This window comes from Camelus bactrianus, chromosome 13 (assembly GCF_048773025.1).
Source record: "Camelus bactrianus isolate YW-2024 breed Bactrian camel chromosome 13, ASM4877302v1, whole genome shotgun sequence".
Taxonomy (NCBI): Eukaryota; Metazoa; Chordata; class Mammalia; order Artiodactyla; family Camelidae; genus Camelus; species Camelus bactrianus.
The window spans coordinates 79,010,298-79,028,641 of NC_133551.1; the positions used below are offsets into that span (position 1 = coordinate 79,010,298).

An 18,344-nucleotide genomic window follows, 5' to 3' on the forward strand; every position below is an offset into this window, starting at 1 on the left:
AGACCTTTCTGAAGGTGACACTCCTGGGGTGAGCTCCGTACTCGGGCTCTGATCCTCTGTTCAGCCGGTGCTCAGAAGTAGAGAGAGCGGCAGGGACTCTCCCTCCGATGCATGGCAGTGTCTGAAGTGCCTGATGTGCTCATCACTGAACCGAGATGCACCACCAGCTCCTTTAAGAAATTGCACCCACAGAATAATGGGGTTGGGGCCTGCACTTTGTTTAGTTCTGTGATCGGTTTTGTAACGCGGTGCTGAAAGTGTTTTTATTCCTTCCAGACTCACTGTTAGCCCCTGTCGAGGATGTCTGTGCTGGGTGCGCGGAACGCGGGGTTTGATGAGAAGTGTCAGTGGTCAGGGTAACTCGGGTGGTTTTACCTCCAGGCTGATCGGTTCACAGAGCCAAATATGCTTCTGGCTGCCATGCTTGAAACCTATGTTTTGATAAAATCTTTAAAGTTAAAAATGTTCCTCCTTATTTACCATATTGACATATCTCAGCATGGGACTCTGCATGGAGTCTCCTCGCCATTCCTTGCAAACAGCAGTCTGTGGGAAGTTCTTCAGGGCATCTTATGAGCAGCTGTGGTTCCCAGAATTCACTCTCACTTGAAATTCCTTTGCCCACTGGACACGCTCTCCGTTGGCAGTTTCCCCCCTCAGTCCGGCAGAGACAGGAGTGCCTTCTCGGCACAGACCCCACGCTTGGTGCCGCTGAGCCGCAGGGGAAGCACCCTCAGCGCCACGGGTCTCCTGCTGGGCCAGCCTCAGTCCTGCTCTTTGTCGTGTCTGTGCAAAGCAGGTGGAAAGTTTCCAGGAGACATGGATTCCAGTTTTAGTTCAGCCTGGGAAATTTTCATGGCATATTTTTGGTGAGAAATGGCCCCTAAATTTTGAAGATCTAAAAACTTACTTGTTCTTTATATCTAGGCTGTGTGTCCAAATGGAACAGGAAATTATATACTAAATGTTTTCTACCATCTTTGGCTCATGAAAGATCTGTAGCTCTCAGATCTGATGTATGACGACCCAAACAGGAGGGTTCTGAGAAGTCGGCTTGTCCTGCCTGACCAAGGGGGTGACTGGCCCAGTCTGCACTTGAAGATAAGCAGTCTTGAATCTGAACTGTTACCTGTGGGAGCATTTTCTTATCATGCTTTCAGAGTAGGTCTAACAGGTTTTTTTTTTTTTCCTGGCTTCAGGTAAGTGTGCTTTTTCTCAAGCAAATGTGATGTTGGCATGCAGGTAGTCAGTAAAGTGGAGTTTTTATCTGCTGCCTCCGTAGCTTCTGTGTTGCTATCGTTCTGAGACGTTTGCTTGTGTCTTTTTCCTCCAGGCTCCTGGTCAGCGCCTCGCAGGATGGTAAACTTATCATCTGGGACAGCTACACCACTAACAAGGTAGGGCTGCTCAGCCCCCGAGAAGCCAGTGCGGGAGAGGGGGGCGCTCAGACCCCGGGTTCCCTCACAGAGGCGTGGGGCGGGGGGCGCAGTGTGCTTGTCCTCAGCGCAGAGTCACGGGGGTCAGGTGGCAGCCGCCACACAGGCCGGCACGTGACCCAGCGCCCGCCGGGCCAGCGCATTTGTGCTGTGGTTTGTCATCTCTTCACAGGGCTGGGCTCAGTCTGGGGAATTCCATGTTTTGTTGCAAAATACAGAAATGCTTTTTGTTTACGTACTGGTTTTTACAAGAAATAATCTAAAAGGCATTGTACTTTGAAGTATCGCTTAAGCCTTTAAAAGGGTAATTGGAAGTTGTATCACAGTGAATGGAAGGAACTGGCGTCGGCCTAAACGGGCGCGACAGGGGAAGCGCGGCTGTGTTTCGCCGGATGATGCCAAATGTTGGTAGAAGACTGCAGCGCTGACACAGATGGGTCTGAGATGCGGTGGGGAGGGGGTGTGGCAGGGTAGTTACAGAAACGTCTGGTGTGGTTACTTTGGTAAAGAAGGTTTATCTTGTAAATGCCTCCATAGCTGCCCTGCCAGCTTAGAGCACACAGCCGGGGCCAGGTGGCCCTCTGCCATCGCCTGCGAGCCCGCCTGGCTGAGTGGTGACTTGGGCAAACCTCCAGGCGAGGTTGCTGAGGGCCCGGGCTTCTGATTGGACTGCTCCTTTGCCTCACTGGCCATATGTATGCATGACTGTCGGGCTGGTTTTGGCCATCGTCTTGTCCCCTCGCATGCAGTGAAAGTTGCCGGCAGAACTAGAGCCACAGCGTCAGCAGCTGATGTTTGGACTTGAGCGAGCTGCTCACGCATGTTCTGTCACTCAGGTCCACGCCATCCCTCTGCGCTCCTCCTGGGTCATGACGTGTGCATATGCACCTTCCGGGAACTACGTGGCCTGCGGTGGCCTGGACAACATCTGCTCCATTTACAATCTGAAGACCCGCGAAGGGAACGTGCGTGTGAGTCGTGAGCTGGCTGGACACACAGGTACTCGCTCTCCTGGTGACGCACGGTGCTGCGCGCCACGTGCCCGGCACGGTCGTCTGCTCCGGTGCTCGCCTCTTCCTCCTCTGTGACCGTTTACCGAGCCTGGCAACAGTCGTGGCCCGGAGTACTTTGAAAATGAAACCAGAGACCGCGTTTACCATTCAGCAGCCTTTGGGTCTGGGTCATGTAGCGTCCCGTTCTCAAGGCTCTTGAGCACGTGGGTCACTCCTGTCTTTCGTTCTGTCGACAGTCCTGAGCGCCTTTCCACAGGGCTTCCCGATCTAAGCACACGTGTGCCCATGTGCACACACGGGTGCTCATCCGCGTACGCCCTCACTGTCCCTCGGCATACTTGGTGCCCTTAGCTCCCTGTTGCAGAGGACACGGCCTGCGCTCCACAGGCTCAGTTCTGAAGTAGCCAGCTGCAGGCGCCCGGTGGTGGCGCCCTGCCGTGTTCAGCCTGTGACCTGTGATAGTTGTTACTGGCTGTTACAAAAAGGCCTGTTTCTGAAACAGTGGGGCTCGCCCTGGTGGTTCACTTCTCCAGCCATCTGTCCGGGTCGGGGTTCCCTCCACTGGGCTCGCTTTCTTCACGTGCAGCAGAGACCGCCGTGGCCGAGGGAGCGCCCTTCACCCCAGCTGGGCAGGCTGCTGCCTCACTTCTGGCCCGCTAGGAGTGTATCCTCTGTCCTTTCAGCGACAGACTCCCTTGTTCATTGATTTCTGTCCTGCGTCATTTCCTGCCTTCGGCTTGCTCTGGGGTTTCTTCCTTCTTTTTCAGATATAAGCACTGAAAGCTGTAAATTGCCCGCTAAGCATGCTTTAGCTGTAGTATCATTCAGTGTGGAATATTTTGGATACCCCTTTGACGACTTGATTCTTGGGTTACTTGGAAGCAGATTGCTTAATATTCAAGTATCTGAAGTTTTCTGAGATAGCAGCATTTAATTAAAAATCAATAGTAGGTTATGTTTAGAGAACATGCCCTGTGCCATTTCAGCTTTTCCACGCGTACAGAGACCTACTTTCGGTGGGACGGTGGTTGCCGCCATGCTGCTCGCGGGCCAGTCTGACGTGCGCTGCCCGGGCGGCTTCTCAGTGTGTCCGGTTAGCACAGGACTTGTGACGCTGCTCCGATCTTCTGTATCTTGCTGTTATTTCTATAAATTACTGAGATAGGGATGCTGACATCTCTGGTTATGAGTTTATCTTTTCCTCCTTTTACTTATGGGGAGTTTCTGCTTCGTATGTGTTGAGCTCCGTCAGTGAAGCGTGTACACCTTTGACAGTCATGTCTTCCTCATGACTTGGCCCTCCTGCCACACTGAAATGCCCCTTTCTCCCTCAGAACACTCTGTGGAAAAGTGGGCTTTGTCTGATGGCAGCATAGCCACTCCAGCCTTCCTGTGCTTGCGCTTGCCTGCTTGGTGTGTTCGCTCCTCACTTCGTTCAGCTTAGTGTTTCTAAACAGCTCCTCGCAGGCAGCGCGCAGTCGGCTCTTCATCCATGTGCGGTGCCTCTGCCTTCAGCCGGCGTGGAGGCCACTCCTACCTCCTCCCCGCAGGCGGCCCCGTGCGCTCCTTTCCTGCCTTCTTCCTGGTTACTTGAGTTGTTAGCGTTTTGTGTTAGTTCTGTCTGAGGGCGTTTGGGTCCCTCTTTGCATCGTCTTTTAGTGCTCTATGTGGGGATAACCACGTACGTCTGCAGTTTCTCATGGTCCACTCAGAGTTAATACTGTACCCATTTGTGTAAAATGCAAGAACCTTGGGCCTTAAAGGCCCGTTTTCTGCCCTTCCTCACTCTTTATGAAGTTTCATCGCTGTTACATCTACATGTGTTAGAAGTCCCCACGATACGTTATTTTGTCTCCTTTAAACATTCCTAGCTGCTTGAAGAAATCTGAGTAGTGTTTTTGCGCGTAGTCGGATCTTTACCGTTTCTAGTACTTGTCTGTCACGGGAGCCGTGAGCCTTCTGGGGCCCTGCAGCCCGGTGAGCTGCTTCGGTGTTTCTTACAGTCGGTGCAGACCTGCCCGCTGTGCATTCTCTGCCTTCTCATTTATGTGGCACGTCCGTTGTCCTTCAGAATCCTTTTTTTTTTTTTGGTGCAGGGGAGGTAATTGGGTTTATTTTTATTTTTTAATGGAGGTGCTGGGGATGAAACCCAGGACCTCGTGCATGCTAAGCACGCGCTCCACCAGTGAGCTACACTCTCCTCTTTTTCATTCTTGAAGAGTGTTTTGCTGGACATACTGAATTCTGAGTGGGCTCTCTTTTTTTTTTTTTTCCTTTTAGCACTTTAGAGATTTTTCTTTGTTTCTTAGTAGCATGACTGATACGCTTTGGAGCAATTTTCCTTACTGTGCTTTACCACCTTGAATCTGAAGTTTTGTCTCTCACTAAAGTTGGGGGATTCTGGACACCTGCGCTGCATTCTGCGTCCTCTCTGTGCTCCAGTGGCGCGCACGTCAGCGCTGAGGTCCCTGTGGTTCTGCTCTTTCTTCCTCAGTCTCCCGCCTCGTCACATTTGCTCGTTTCAGATCTGTCCTCCAGCACGTGTGACTTTGTCACCTCCAGGGTACTGTTAGGACTTCCCAGCAAACCATTTGTGTCACGTGTTCTGGTTTGCAATCCTAGAATGTTTGCTTTAAAAAAGAAAGTCCTTATTTTTCTGCTGAGGTTTCCTGGCTTTCTATTTGTCGTGAGCGCGTTTGACACCCGTGAATGGCGCTCTAGGAGCTGCCTTTAAGTTTCTTGTCTGCCGGTTTCAGGGGCTAATCCCTTGAGATTGGTCTTGATGGCTCTTCTCTCTTGAATACGGGTGGCATTTTCCTATTTCTCAGGATAGCTAGAATTCTGAATTGCGTCCTGGACTTGGTAAATGTCGCGCCACGGAAACTCTGGGTTCTCTGGCAGCGCCGATGCTTGGTTCTGTCAGGCAGCAGCCAGGTCGTGTGGCTCAGACCGATGCTGGCACTTTGGGGCGTGCTGTCAGGGCCCGTGAGGCCTCCTTTCCAGGCTTTCTTCCTTCACCCCCAGCTCTGGCTATTCAGGGAGGTTGGGCCCCAGCGCTGACGGCTCGGGGCAGCCACATGCTGGCGATCGCAGTGGGGCCTCCCGCCTGGCGGCGCGCCCTGAGAGTAGCCCCCAGGGCCTCCCCTCCTTCCAGGCGCGGGCTCCCCAGCTTGTGCCTGTTGCGGGGCTTTTAGGTGTTTGCCTTTCAGTTCGTCCGGCGCTCCCGGCTGCTTCCTATGGGCCACTGCCTGGCGAGCGCACACCCTGTCTGACGGGCACGGCACGCTCTACGCGACGCCATGCCCGGAGCACTGCGAGCGCACGCCTGACGTGTGTTCTCTCTGGGTGTCAGTCTTGTCTGCGACCAGCTTCAGGGTGGGGACTTCCGTCTTCAATTAAAATCTTTTCAGTTAATTTTAATACTGTTTGCTTAAACAAAAATAATAATAAAACTAGTGTCAGAGGGAATGTTCTAGGAATTTTGTTTTCTTCATATAGTGTGAGATTTTTCTTCTTGGGAGTTGAGTGTCGTTTTTTTTTAAACATTTGGTCTCTTTGTAACTTTCTTCAGACATGATACTTAATTTTTAGCTTCGAGTCAGCACAGGTTAACATCCGACGAGCTTACGGCAGCTCAGCTCGGCCCAGGCGGGGTCCGCGTGGCGGGCGGCGTGCCGCCTTTGCCTTGTCTCAGACCTTCCAAGCGTCTGTCTGACCACTGCAGCGTCATCCCTCAGGCGTCTTCCTTGGGCCTGAGCCTTGAGGCGAGAACTCTTTGTCAAGTCATGGTTGGGATTTTTTCCTGCAGAATCTTGGAAACTTGAGTTGCACAGGACCCCGTCTTGGCTCTCCTCGGCAGGCTCCGCGAGCTGAGCGCAGCCGTGTCTGTCGGTGGGAGGGGACCGGTCCCTGCGGTCAGCCTCGGGCCTGAGACCCCGGCAGTCCGTTTTCTGTTCAAGTGGAAGGGCGCGTGTGGAACAAACAGAAGCTTCTTTCTCTAGAGTCGGCCCCCAGGCTGTGGAAATACTTGAGAGAGAAGACACGAGACGGCCTTCTGTCTTGTTGGTGTCTTGCCTTTAAGTGTGTCTCACAGAGTGAAGGACGCCCCGGACGGTGAGTCGGGTGAGTCCACGGAGACCGCGCGGGGCCTTTGTTGTTGTTGCGACTGTTCTACTTAGAGAACGGGGCTGTCCGGGTGCTGGTTTGGTGAAAGCATAGTCACTAAGGCACTAGAGTATACATTTGAGGAATTAGTAATTTCCTAGTGTTCGTTTCTGACGAGAGTGTCAGGCCCGGTCTCGCAGACTGTTCCCAGAGCAGATCTCTGCAAGTTGTGAAGAAAAGCTGGACACTTGTTCTTAAAGGTCTCCTTTCCCAGCCCTCCCATCGCAGTGCAGACACGCTTACCCTTCTGGGGCCGCCGTGGCCGAGGGTTGAGCTGGGGGCCTCCCAGGGGCCGCGTGGCCTCGCTGCTCAGGAACCCGCTGTGGGGGCTGGAGCCGTGTTTCCTGGGACAGGTGTTCCTGCTGCTGGGCTGAACATGAAAGCCCTATGAAATCCCCGTGGGCCGGACCCACTGCCTGCGAGCTGCTCTCCTCCGACAGGCACCAGCGGACTCGAGCACAGGAGAGTGGTCCCTTCCATCTGCCCCCGGAGGTACAGCTGGGCCGCTCTCTGGTGCCCTGTTCTTTGGCAGTTAGTCTAACATGACATCCGTTCTAGGTGTTTTGTGGTCACAGTCTGGGAACTTCAGATCCCACTGCTCACTAATCTCCCGGACTGCCCGGGGCTGGGGGCCTGCCGCCCTCCGCACAGAGTGCCCGCCTGCCCGCCCCTCGGCTTCCCTGCCGCCGGCTCCTGAGCCTCCTCTCCACCTCGCAGGCAAAGCAGCCCCGGAACAGACAGAACCCTTTTCCAGGGTTGCCGTGCATCCTGGCTGGCCTCCCTTTGACCACATCCACCCCAACCTGGGTCCAGACCTCAGACCATCCTGAGGTGGCGGTGAGCTCTGCCGACCTCCGAGGCCGAGAGGACGAGGCCACGCAGCCTTGTGAATGGACTAAACTCCCGGCCCTCTTCTGTTTGCATCTGATTTCATCTTTTGACATCAGCATTTTATATGTTTGTCTCTGGGGTGTTGTAAGGCTCCTTTCTCCTGATAAAGTTGTTGCTTGTTTTCCTCACTTTGAGACCCTCGGGGTGCCGCGTTCTCTTTTCACCTAACTTCTCAGAGAACGTGTCCTGCCTCCCCTGTGTGCACCTCTGCATGGGGCGGGCAGCTCTTCCTCCAGTTGTAGGCCGAAAACTCCTTCCTTCCCAGAGCAGGACAGACTTTGCTCCCTGGGAGTGGCGGCCACCGCAGCCTCGTGGACAGCCCGGCGCCCCGCTGCCCTCCACGGTGCCTGGGCTGAAATACCGGTGCCTTTCCCTGGAGGAATTTGGGGAAATAACTCTCAGTTATCTTCTTCTGTGTCTTTAACCTGTGATCCCACCTGGAGCTACAAGGTCTTTCTGAGAGCTGAGGAGACTTCCGTTGTACGGCGTGCTGACTTGTCTCTGTAGTTGGCCGTTTAGGCCGTTCCCAGTTGGTCGTTAGTACAAACACTGTGGCAGTAAGTAGTGTTCTTGTAGGTGAGTGAGCTCCCAGGCCCTCACCACTGTCTGGGGGTGAGTTGCTTTAGTGGAGCTGTTTGATTTCAGCCCTCTTGGGTCAACAGCCGCTCCCAGTCAGGAGGTAAGTGTGCCTGCCTCTAGGGACCAGGGTCCCACCCTGATGACACACTCCATCCTCAGGACAAGACACCTCCTGATAGTGCCCCCCGCCCCGACTGGGGTCCTTGCCCTGAGAGCCTGCGCCCTGCCTCCCCTCAGGCCTCCTCCTTCCTCTGGACATTGTAGCGTCGTCCCTGTGCCAGGCTGTCCCCAGCCCACCTTGCCACTGCTAACCATGGTCTCTGTGAGGCCTGGCACCTCCACACTTGGTGCCCACTTCTGTCACGGTCTCTTTCCTGCCCCTCTGGAGACTTTTGAAAGGCAGCAGCCCGCCAGGCCGGCCACCCTGTAGCACAGAGCCCTGCCCCTGGGGGGCGGTGGTCTTCAGCCAAGGTCACACATGCACAGAGTCCCTTCAGGGAGTTTGCTCATTCTTCCATGATGACAGAGGCAGTGGCCCGCCACCCTGTACTGGGAGCATAGATGCACAGGCAGCTCTGCCCCTTCTCTGGAACCATCCCCAGTTAATCTGGGGAGACTGGGTCTCGGGGGAGAGCCTGCAGGAACTCTCACTGCTGGTTAGTGTCTGCATTGAGCACAGAGCCCAGGTGGTTCTGACTTCAGGGCCCATTCTGAAGCCGTCTTCTGCCTCCCAGGCAGAAGGGCCCTGGAGGCTGGGTGCCCCTTGCTGGCATCCGTGCGCACGGAGCGCTGCCGGCCTCCCGGGACATGTGGCATTCGGGCCTGGCGGCCGTGCCCACCGGGCTGGACAGCTCGGCGTTCGTGTCCGAGGGCTCCCGTCTCAGGCTGCTCAGCGCTGACACCCAGTACTTGGCTGTTAACCTAATGTGAAAGTTGGTTTCCACATTTTCTTTCTGGGAGGAAAAAAGTTTTTGTAAGAATTATAATCTCTAACTGGTTATTGTCTTTTATCCTCAACTTACAAAATGCAAAAGGACCCAAAAAATGAGTTGTAAGATTATGAGCTAGCAGCCCTGGCTCTGTTTAATTGAAAGTAATGCTTACATAAAGCTGACCCTTGAGCAGCATGGGTCTGAACTGCATCGGTGCACTTCCACGTGGACGTTTCTCCCTAAATACAGCACTGCTCGATCCACGGTTGGCTGAACCCGAGGACACGGAGGTGCTAAGATTACCGAGGGCCAGCTGAGTCACTCGGGGATTTTCAACCTCTTGGAGGCCAGCGCTCCTAATCCCCTGCGCTGCTCAGGCCGGCTGTGCGTGTTTCAGAGCTCAGAGTCACGGAAGAGTCAGGAATTAGAAGCCGAACCGCCTATGCCGTCCAGTCCCCCAGGAGCCCTGTGACGCCTCCGCCCCGCTCCTCCTCTTCGTGGTCGTGGATCATTGGGTCCTAACGGCGTTATAATCCCAGGACCATCTGTGGCTTTGTAAATGCAGTCGTCTCCTGTAGCCTCCCCGCTTCCAGGTGGTCAGCTGACAGGCGCTGGTCACCCGGGGCCGAAAGAGCCTCCAGCACCACCAGGTGCTGGCTCTCTGGTCCCTGGGGCCCACGTGGCTGGACCACCACCTGCACAGAGGGCGTCTTTGAGGCCATGTTTCTTTGTGCAGTTGACCCTGGAGTGCCCTGGTTGGTCCTGTGAGGTGCCTGTGGGCTGGGGTCTCCGGGAGCCTCCTTCCTGTCTTTGCTGTGCTCCCAGGTCAGACGGGCTGGCACTAGGATGGCGGGTGTGAGAGTCCCTGGGCCTGTCCGATGGGCACCCACCAGATGGGGTCGGGTGCCCAGGGCTGGTTCCTGGAGGGGATGGTGAAACTGACAGGGGAGAGAGTGCCAGGAAGTGAGTTTTGTGGTTGGTCAGGCCCTCAGGCTGGGACTCAGCAGGCAGGGAGCTCAGGACCCTAGGGGGAGCCCCTCGAGGTGCGCACATGCGGAGTGGGGGCTTGTCGTCCACGACCCTGTGGCCCCGGCCACTCCTCTTCTGCTGGGCATTGGCCACATGGTGCCCAGGGTCCTGTGGCCGGGGCATGACCTCCAGGAAGCACTTGACCTCATGTCCTTTTCTGGGCACACAGTTGATGTTCTGAAGATTGTCATCTCTAGATGTGTTTTTTATGGGAGGCAGTATAGTAATACTTGTTAGATAAATGTTTTACTTTCTCTGTATGCTTACCCTTTCCCCATCAACACCCTTCAGTGGGTTTCCTCTTTGTTTGCACAGCATCACACGTGGCTCTGGCGTGGGCTGGGAAGAGAGGCTTCAGGAAACGGGCACGCGTGGCAGGAGCCCGGCCAGCCCAAGTCAGGGCCACTCCCCACCGTTCCGGGCAGCCCCAGGCCTTCCGGGGCCAGGTGTGCTTGCCCTGCACCTGCCACTCCCAGGGTCACTGAGCCGGGGGCAGCAGGGGTCATGGTGAGCAGGGCTGGCTAAGTGGAGCTCCTGGGCAGGTGCTGTGGAGCTGTTGGCCTTCCCCCCCCCATTCCAAAGGCCAGTCGGGGCTGGGCTCCTGTCCCATGCGCTGTGGCCACACAACTGCTTCCACACTGATGTTTTTGCCATTACAACCGCCCGTGGACCGCCCTCCATTCTGGCCAAGCCCCTGGGAGGCTCGGGAGACCTCCGTGGGCCGCCCTGCCCTCCTCCTCCCGGACAGTACGTGCCTGCTCTCTGTGCTCACCCCTTTTGCTTACGGATGTGTCTGGGTCCAGAGTGCTGCCCGGCGTGCTGGGGGGCCGGGCAGAGGAGGGTGTGCGCTCCCCGAACTTGCTGCCCTCCCTGTGCCACGGGCGCCATGCTGCGAGGGCCTCTGTGTCTGGAGTCTGGGCCCCGGTTCTCGCCCCGTGGTGCGGTTGACAGCTGCTTTGCTCTTTACCTGGCCACAGGACTCATGAGCTCAGTCACTCTCCCACCATGTTTTCCATTGGTGAGACCCCAGAGCGGGGCTTGCTGGCTGGAGCCGTCATCTGGGTCTGTTTTCCAGGTTACCTGTCCTGCTGCCGTTTCCTGGACGACAATCAGATCGTCACCAGCTCTGGAGACACCACCTGGTGAGTGCCAGGCGCCGCCCTCTCTCACGCTGCTCGCCTCGCCCCAGAGTGCATGACACCTGGAAATCAGACTCTCCACCTTAATTCAGTTAAAATGGCCACTAGGCTTGAAACATGGGTGGCAGTGGGTGATGGGTGCCTTCATTATGCTCTTAGCGAGTTTAAAGCTCAGAGTTCAATTTTGAACAAGGTAGAACTGGTTTATAGACACTGAGACTACCGCTGTGCATGACCTGCCAGCTTTTCTTTTTCACTGCACATCCCGCCTGTTCAGGTGGCATTTAATAGCCCTTTGGGGGAGTGGGTGTGCCCTGGTCCCCCCCTTAGGAGAGCATGTCTCACTGCGGACGCTGTGACAGCTTAGAAATAGCAGGTGTCACAATTTCACATGAATTACATCAAACTACTTAATTTTTAGAGTTTCACTTTTCTTATAGAGAGAAGATCACTGAAACTCTTTGAGTTTTCACTTATGGCACCAACGCATGTCATTTAAATGGTCAGGTGGTTGAGTCATTTTAGACTTAAACTGTCCCTGCGGGTTTCCTGGTCTTCTAAGGCATGATGTGGTGGCTCAGATGCCCCATCACATGGGGGGCGGGGCTGCCCTGGGCCAGGTCCTGTCTCCTTTATCCAAGTTGCCGTTTTATGAGTGGTCCTTTTTGTACATGTGCATAGATTCACAAAAGACTTAGTCTATCTAGACTGTCAATTTGGGAAGAGTTTCTTTGATAGAACATATTTTTTAAAGTGTGTTCATTTATGAATGATGTTTTTCAGACTCTGGAACTGTCTGGCTTTCTGTAGTCCGCAGGCCCTAATGAGGCCCTGCCCGCTGGGATTTGGGTTGCCAGGCTGAAATGCAGCCAGCAGTTTCACAGACACAGCACCCGCTGTGCTCAGGGCTCAGGCGTCCCACCTTCAACTCCCCCAAGTAACCGCAGGGGCTGATGGCCATGGGGCGCTGGGCTCAGCTCTCCTCCTCGGGCGCTAGCTGCCCTCCTGTCTGCCTGTCCAAGGAGGGGCCGTGGGACCTCGGCCTTGCTCTGAGCTACTGTTGTTGGCACTGTCCCTGTCGTCCCCTGTGTCACAGAGCTGGCCGCAGCAGACAGAATGCATCTTCTGTCTGCATGAGCCAGGGGCCTCCCGCTGCCCTCCATGACCCGCACAGGTCACAGAGGCACAGCCCCCCAGTGTCCCTGCTTGAAACGGACCCGGGCTCCCCTCTTGCTGGCGTTGGAGTGGACGGAGACAGAGTTAACTGTGAGGCCTGTGGGCGTGTCCTCACCTGTACTTTGCTCTGCACAGCTCTCAGCCACGTCACAGAGCCTAGACTGGTCCTGGGTGCAGGGCAGAGGTTTACAGGGCCGGGTGGTTTGAGGGCGGTCTGTCCCGTGATGACTCTGGTTGCTCCTGCTCCAGCGCTCTGTGGGACATCGAGACCGGCCAGCAGACGACCACGTTTACTGGACACACTGGGGACGTTATGAGCCTTTCTCTCGCTCCGGACAGCAGACTCTTTGTCTCTGGTGCTTGCGACGCTTCAGCCAAACTCTGGGACGTGCGAGAAGGGATGTGCCGGCAGACCTTCACCGGCCACGAGTCCGACATCAACGCCATCTGTGTGAGTTGGGGTCTGGGCCTGGGGCCGGGGGCCCTTCACCCTGTCAGCAAGTTAGGTGACGTCTGTGAGCCGCAGGATGTTCTTCAGAATGAGATGTCCTCTCTTCTCTATGCAAATACCCTGTAATTTACAGAACTCCCTTCAGGCAACAGGTGTGAGGTGCTGTGTCCTTGAGAAGCCAGCCGTTTCCGTTCTGACTGCAGCTTACCAACACTCGTGGTGCCTCTGCTGTGCTGGCGCAGGTCGCACCAGTGATGGGTGTCTTGTTCTTCCCTCGGGTCCTTCCCTTGGGCTGGGGGCGGACAGAGCAGTAACTCACCCAGCACAGCCTCTGCAGAGGGCGCTGACCCTTGAGCCAGGCCTGTGTCCCCCACCCTTCACGGTTGGGGCACAGCCGGTTGAAGGAGCCTTCCCTTCTCTGTGTCACCCTGACTCAAGGGGCCTGGCCTTGTGAGGGGACGCAGAGGGCACGTCTGGTTGGTCAGGCTTCCTCTACAAGGTTGGCCTGACTGCCAGTGAGTGGCCTGCAGGGAAGCACAGCCCCGCAGTGACGGCCGCCCTGTCCTTTGGGAAGAGGACTAGGATGGAGGGATGACAGGCCCTCCGGCGCTTGCCCTGGCACAGGGCGCTCACCTCTGGTCTCTGATACCTCTCCACCTGCGCTGAGCCTCAGTCCTGCCGAGCCCGGCCAGTCCTCCTTCCTTGTCTCCTGGGCCAGCAGGAGCCGTGCTCACAGGACTTCTCCCTGCACCTGCACTGTCTCAACTTGCGCTGTCTCCCCAGTTCTTCCCGAATGGCAACGCCTTTGCCACTGGCTCGGATGACGCCACCTGTAGGCTGTTCGATCTGCGCGCGGACCAGGAGCTCATGACCTACTCGCACGACAACATCATCTGCGGGATCACGTCCGTTTCCTTCTCCAAGAGCGGCCGCCTCCTGCTCGCCGGGTACGACGACTTCAACTGCAACGTCTGGGACGCGCTCAAGGCCGACCGGGCAGGTGAGTGGCCGCCGTGTCCATGTTGGGGCACAAGCTCTGGCAGGTTTGGCCCAGGAAGCAGTCTGAAGCTCGCATGTGAGAGGCAGGCGTGAGGTGCGTGGTCCCAAGGGCATTAGAACCCAGTCATGCGGGAGGTGAGGCTGTCCAGCACTGACACATGTGAGCAATCGATGCCTCTAGGCTGGCCTCCCTCTGCTCTGGGCTGAGCCCATCTTGCCCTCTCCCAGCCCATCACACCCCCAGCTCCCGCTGCCTCTGCCCTGACAGGCCAGGCTCATGCCACGGCTCAGGGCCACAGGGTCGGCGAGGCCAGGAGCAGAGGACGCCGTTCCGTCCAGCTGAGCTGGTCCCGGTCCTCATCTGTGACGCTAATGAGTGCGGAGGTGGACGAGCTTCCCTAGGCTTCCCTGAAACCAGCCCGCATGTTGCTCTGAGAAGACGTGGAATGTTCTGGCTGAGCTTTCCTGACCGCTGAGTGTCAGCAGGAGGCCCCGTCCCAGGGTGGGGTCACCGTGTGACACCCCAAAGGCCCTCACTCGGTGTCCATCAGCAGCCTTCTATGCATGGGCACCTCAGACAAGTGCGGAGCAGACTTACTCCCACGTTGCGCTGACCTGGATCGGGGCTGGCTGGGGTGTCTTTGTTGTGGTCTCTGTCGCAGCTTTTAGTTAAGCTTTCTCCCGCCGGGAGTGCTTGGGAGTGGGTGCTGGAGGCTCCAGGCGGGTGCGCGAGCGTGCCTTCCCGCTGCGCCTGCTCCTTGTCATCAGGCTGTCTCGATGACAGGCCCCGGACCACGTCCTCGGCAGGCCCTCTTCCACTCTGGCCTGTGCTCCCTCAGCCGTGGCCGCGGTGTGCTTCCCTTTGACGTCCCCCTGAGCAGACCTCCTCTCCTTCCCGGTGACCTTTCCTGGCCACTGGGTGGTCGGTCGCTCAGCCAGGTGACAGTGCTGTCGTTGGCCCCCAGGAGTCTTGGCGGGACATGACAACCGCGTCAGCTGCCTGGGAGTGACCGATGACGGGATGGCCGTGGCAACGGGGTCCTGGGACAGCTTCCTCAAGATCTGGAACTGACGCCCCTGCCAGGTAACAACCGCCCTGTGTGCAGCCCTCGTGACATGCAGGAAACTGGGGCACAGGGTCTCTCGACTGATTGACGAGTCGTCATGTGGAGCGGTGGGAAGGTCAGCGTTCCCGTCGCCCTGAGTGCGGCCCCACTGCGGATGGAAGGAGCTCGGGAGGAGCAGTGACGCTGACTAGCCTCTCTTGTCTTTCTGTTTAAAGCAGCAGGAGGACGCCGCGGTGACTGGAAGAGCATTCCAACCTGGAGCGTCCGTGATGGCGTTTCAACCCCTACTAACGTGGACGCCCTGCACCGCCCCCAGAACTTCAAAAGGGCAAGATCTCTCCCCTTCACTTATTGCTGAAACCAAGAGCACAATTCCCATTAAGAGAAGAGTCTGTGCTGTAAACTAAACAAGTCGTGCATTCCCGCCGGGACCACTGTCTCTGTTTTCTTTTCTTTTTTGTCTTGAATGAATTTAAAAGGAAATACTATAATAAAAATGTTAATCAGAAGGTAACGTGAGTGTAATTGTGAGACAGACGCCCCTCTTCCTAGTGGACTGAAGTCTAGATCTGCGATCCTGGTTTGTGCCGTTCGTGCGAAACCAGCTGCGGGCGTCACCTTGTAACTGAGTCTCAAGTTCAGATTGTGTTTGTAACAGGATTTTGCAAACATTCATATTTCCTTCTTAAAGTATATTCCTTTATGTTCAGTAGTTAACCGGAGACAGAGCGTCTCATGCAGCCTCTCTGACATTGTTAACAATGTAAATCTAGTCCCCAGTTTTTTAATTTTTCGTCTGGTGTCACGTAATTGTTGCGCACACACCTGGCCCAGAAGGATGACGCTGTGGACGGTCTCGAACACGTGGTGGACAGTGAACACCAGTCAGGCCCTGTTTTCTTCCCCGACCTGCCCTGTCTACCTTCTCGGTCCAGTTTTTAATCTCACTTTGGGTCTCCTTGTGAAGTCAGAGGGAAATTTATAACAACAGCGCAACACTATCCCATGCCCCCCGCTCCCCGTCAGGAGCCTCCATTTCCCAGAGAGCCCGTCCTGTGCTTGGATAGTCAGTCAGTTACTTGTGTATGAAACAGCGTACAAATCAATGTTTTGCAAATAATCTCAAACTTTCTAAGTTAAATTTTAAAAAATTTGATCGTTTGCCATATTGGGTGGGTTTACTCTTAGAATCGCATGCTGTAGAAATGCTCAAAAGTGCACACAGGACTCAGTCCTTAGATGTTCTTTTTCTTTTAAGAAATAACCTCTTTAAAGTCATAGCCGTCGAGGTCCGTCCACTGCTGCTGCTCCCGCACAGCGCCTCGGAAGCCGTGCAGTCGCGGCTCCACACGCTTGAGTTGCGGGATGAGTCACCGTTTTCTTTAATTCTTCAAAAACAAGTCCCATTCCAAACGGCCGCTGTCGGGTGGGGGGGACGGGCAGGGACTGGAGACCCTGGCCTCCCTCCCCGTGACCGCCGCACGCCAGCTCTCCCGCGGGACCGGCCTTCCGCCCCGAGCCCGGCATCTCTAACAGCAGGCCCCAGGCACGCGGCCCGGCGTGAGCGGCAGCATCGGCCCGGCGGCCGCCTCCTCCCGCGCCCGCGCTCCGTAGCAGCAGCGGCGGCTCCCCCAGCCTGTGTGTGCGGCACCCGGTGCCGAGGCCGCGCTCGGCCTGGGCCTGCGGAGCTGGGCAAGCCCCTCCCCGTTGGCGCCTCTGTAGAGCTCTCTGCACCCTGTCTCTCCACCTTTTGTATTTAATTCTCAAGCCAGTGTACTGCAAGGAAGCTGGACGCAAGATAGACCCTGTGCTCAACTGTGCTGTTATTTAAGGTGTAATAAAGCAGTTTGACATGAGGGCTCTGGTGTGGCTGCTCGTTTGTGGGGCCGTTTGGTGTACGAAGCAGCCGCCCTGCCGGGGAGGTCCAGTGACCTGATCGCGTGGGCAGTGCCCTCGCCCACCCCAGCTGCCCACACACCTGTCCCCACCACGGAGAATCCAAGGACGGGGCGGCAGGTCCTCACATGCACCTGCAGAGCAGCAGGGTCCTGGCAGCCCTGGCCACCTGTCACCACCAGGGTGATGTCTTCTCATCTCTGCCCATGGGCTCCCGAGGGGCTGTTCTCTCTCTGTCCCCTCCTCTGAGCCTGTGTCCCCACAGTTGGCCTGCCCTTCCTTCCTCCCTCCCCAAGATACTGAGGACGTTAATCTAGAGACACCTTTCCTTCTGATCAAATGTGTTTCACCGGAGTCTGAATGAAAAGAACATATCGTCAGAAAAAATGATCATCAGCCACACACGAGACAGACTTGAGTGCCTGTTGGGGACTCGCTCAGCCTCCTCCCCGGCCCCCAGCCCTGCCTTCTCGCTGAAGGACGCAATTTTCTTAGTCTTAGATGTCCTGTAAGGTTATGAAAGATCACTTGGTGATTTTCATGGGTGAGACAGACGCTGGCGCTTCTCCATAAGCAAGGGAAGCACTCTGCTGACCCTCGTCTCCAGTCACCAGGAAAAGCCGCGGGGGCCCCCGCGCTCTGCTTCCTGGTTGGGTGAGCAGGACGAGCACCTCAGCAGGGGCGCCCGGGTGTTTCTGCCAGGGCTCAGCGCATCTCCCAGTGACTGACAGCCTGAACGGTGCGTTTGCCTGGCTTCCACCTCCCCCACTTCTCTCTGAAGTAAATCTGTTTTTTGCAAATTTTAACCCTGCCAGCAGTCGTGCTAAATGCTAGAGGGAGTTGAAGGTGCTCCCTGGGCTGGCAGCCCGAGTCCTGGGGGGCGGGGGGCACACCTGCCGTTGGCTCACCCTGGGGGTGGGCACAGGCCTCAGCCAGGCTTCCTTCAGTGCCCAGGCCTGGCACCCAGTCTGTCTCCTGCTCCCCCACCCAGGGCCAGGGGAGCTAACAAAGCCCGTCTGCTGGCCTCAAGACCACTGTCAACTTTCTCAGCAAAATGATCACTGAATGTAGGCGTCCACAGGAGCACTGGGAACGGCCAGCAGAGGTGTTGAGCGAAAGGTCTCCCGCACCATGCTGCCCTGTGTGAACCTCGGACTTCAAACCAGGCACAAGCCTGGATGCCCCTGGGAGGAGACGTCTTGCCTCTCGCCCCACCTCCCCTCCAGGTACCAGCCCTTGTCCCTTCCTTCCTCCAGCCTCCCCCGCAGCCTCCCCCGCTCGTGTCCAAGGTACCAGCCAGCTCTGGTGGGCACACCTGTCACAGGTGCGGTGTCCACGCTCAGCACGGAGCCCTCAGCAGCTGGACATGAACTGCAGTGACCTCTAGGTCCACGGGCACTTGGCACCTGTGCTCCGAGGTCCAGTCTCTTCTTCCTGCAGCACACGGTGCACAGGTCCCCTCGCTGTGTCCAGCCTCCCCAGGCACGGGTTTCCTTCTGTCCCCACAATCCCCAAAGCCTGACCCTCTACATAGCCTCCTGCCCGCCCCTGTGGTCCTCCTCCTAATGTGTG

The 18,344-nt window shown here is 56.4% G+C and overlaps 1 protein-coding gene across 4 annotated transcripts in view; it reads left to right on the plus strand.

Moving 5' to 3' along the window:
* Positions 1-15,385, plus strand: part of GNB1 (G protein subunit beta 1) — a 65,086-nt gene extending 49,701 nt beyond the window's left edge. For 3 of the 4 annotated variants that reach the window (XM_074377691.1, XM_074377693.1, XM_045518605.2), the window contains 7 exons: positions 1,334-1,397; positions 2,273-2,435; positions 11,120-11,186; positions 12,609-12,810; positions 13,594-13,810; positions 14,775-14,893; positions 15,092-15,385. In XM_074377691.1, coding sequence (XP_074233792.1) covers positions 1,334-1,397; positions 2,273-2,435; positions 11,120-11,186; positions 12,609-12,810; positions 13,594-13,810; positions 14,775-14,881 — 820 coding nt within the window. In that variant the 3' untranslated portion in view covers positions 14,882-14,893; positions 15,092-15,385. The remainder of the gene's footprint in view (positions 1-1,333; positions 1,398-2,272; positions 2,436-11,119; positions 11,187-12,608; positions 12,811-13,593; positions 13,811-14,774; positions 14,894-15,091) is intronic. The other variant, XM_074377694.1, reaches the window with a different exon arrangement.
* Positions 15,386-18,344: the final 2,959 nt, after the last annotated feature.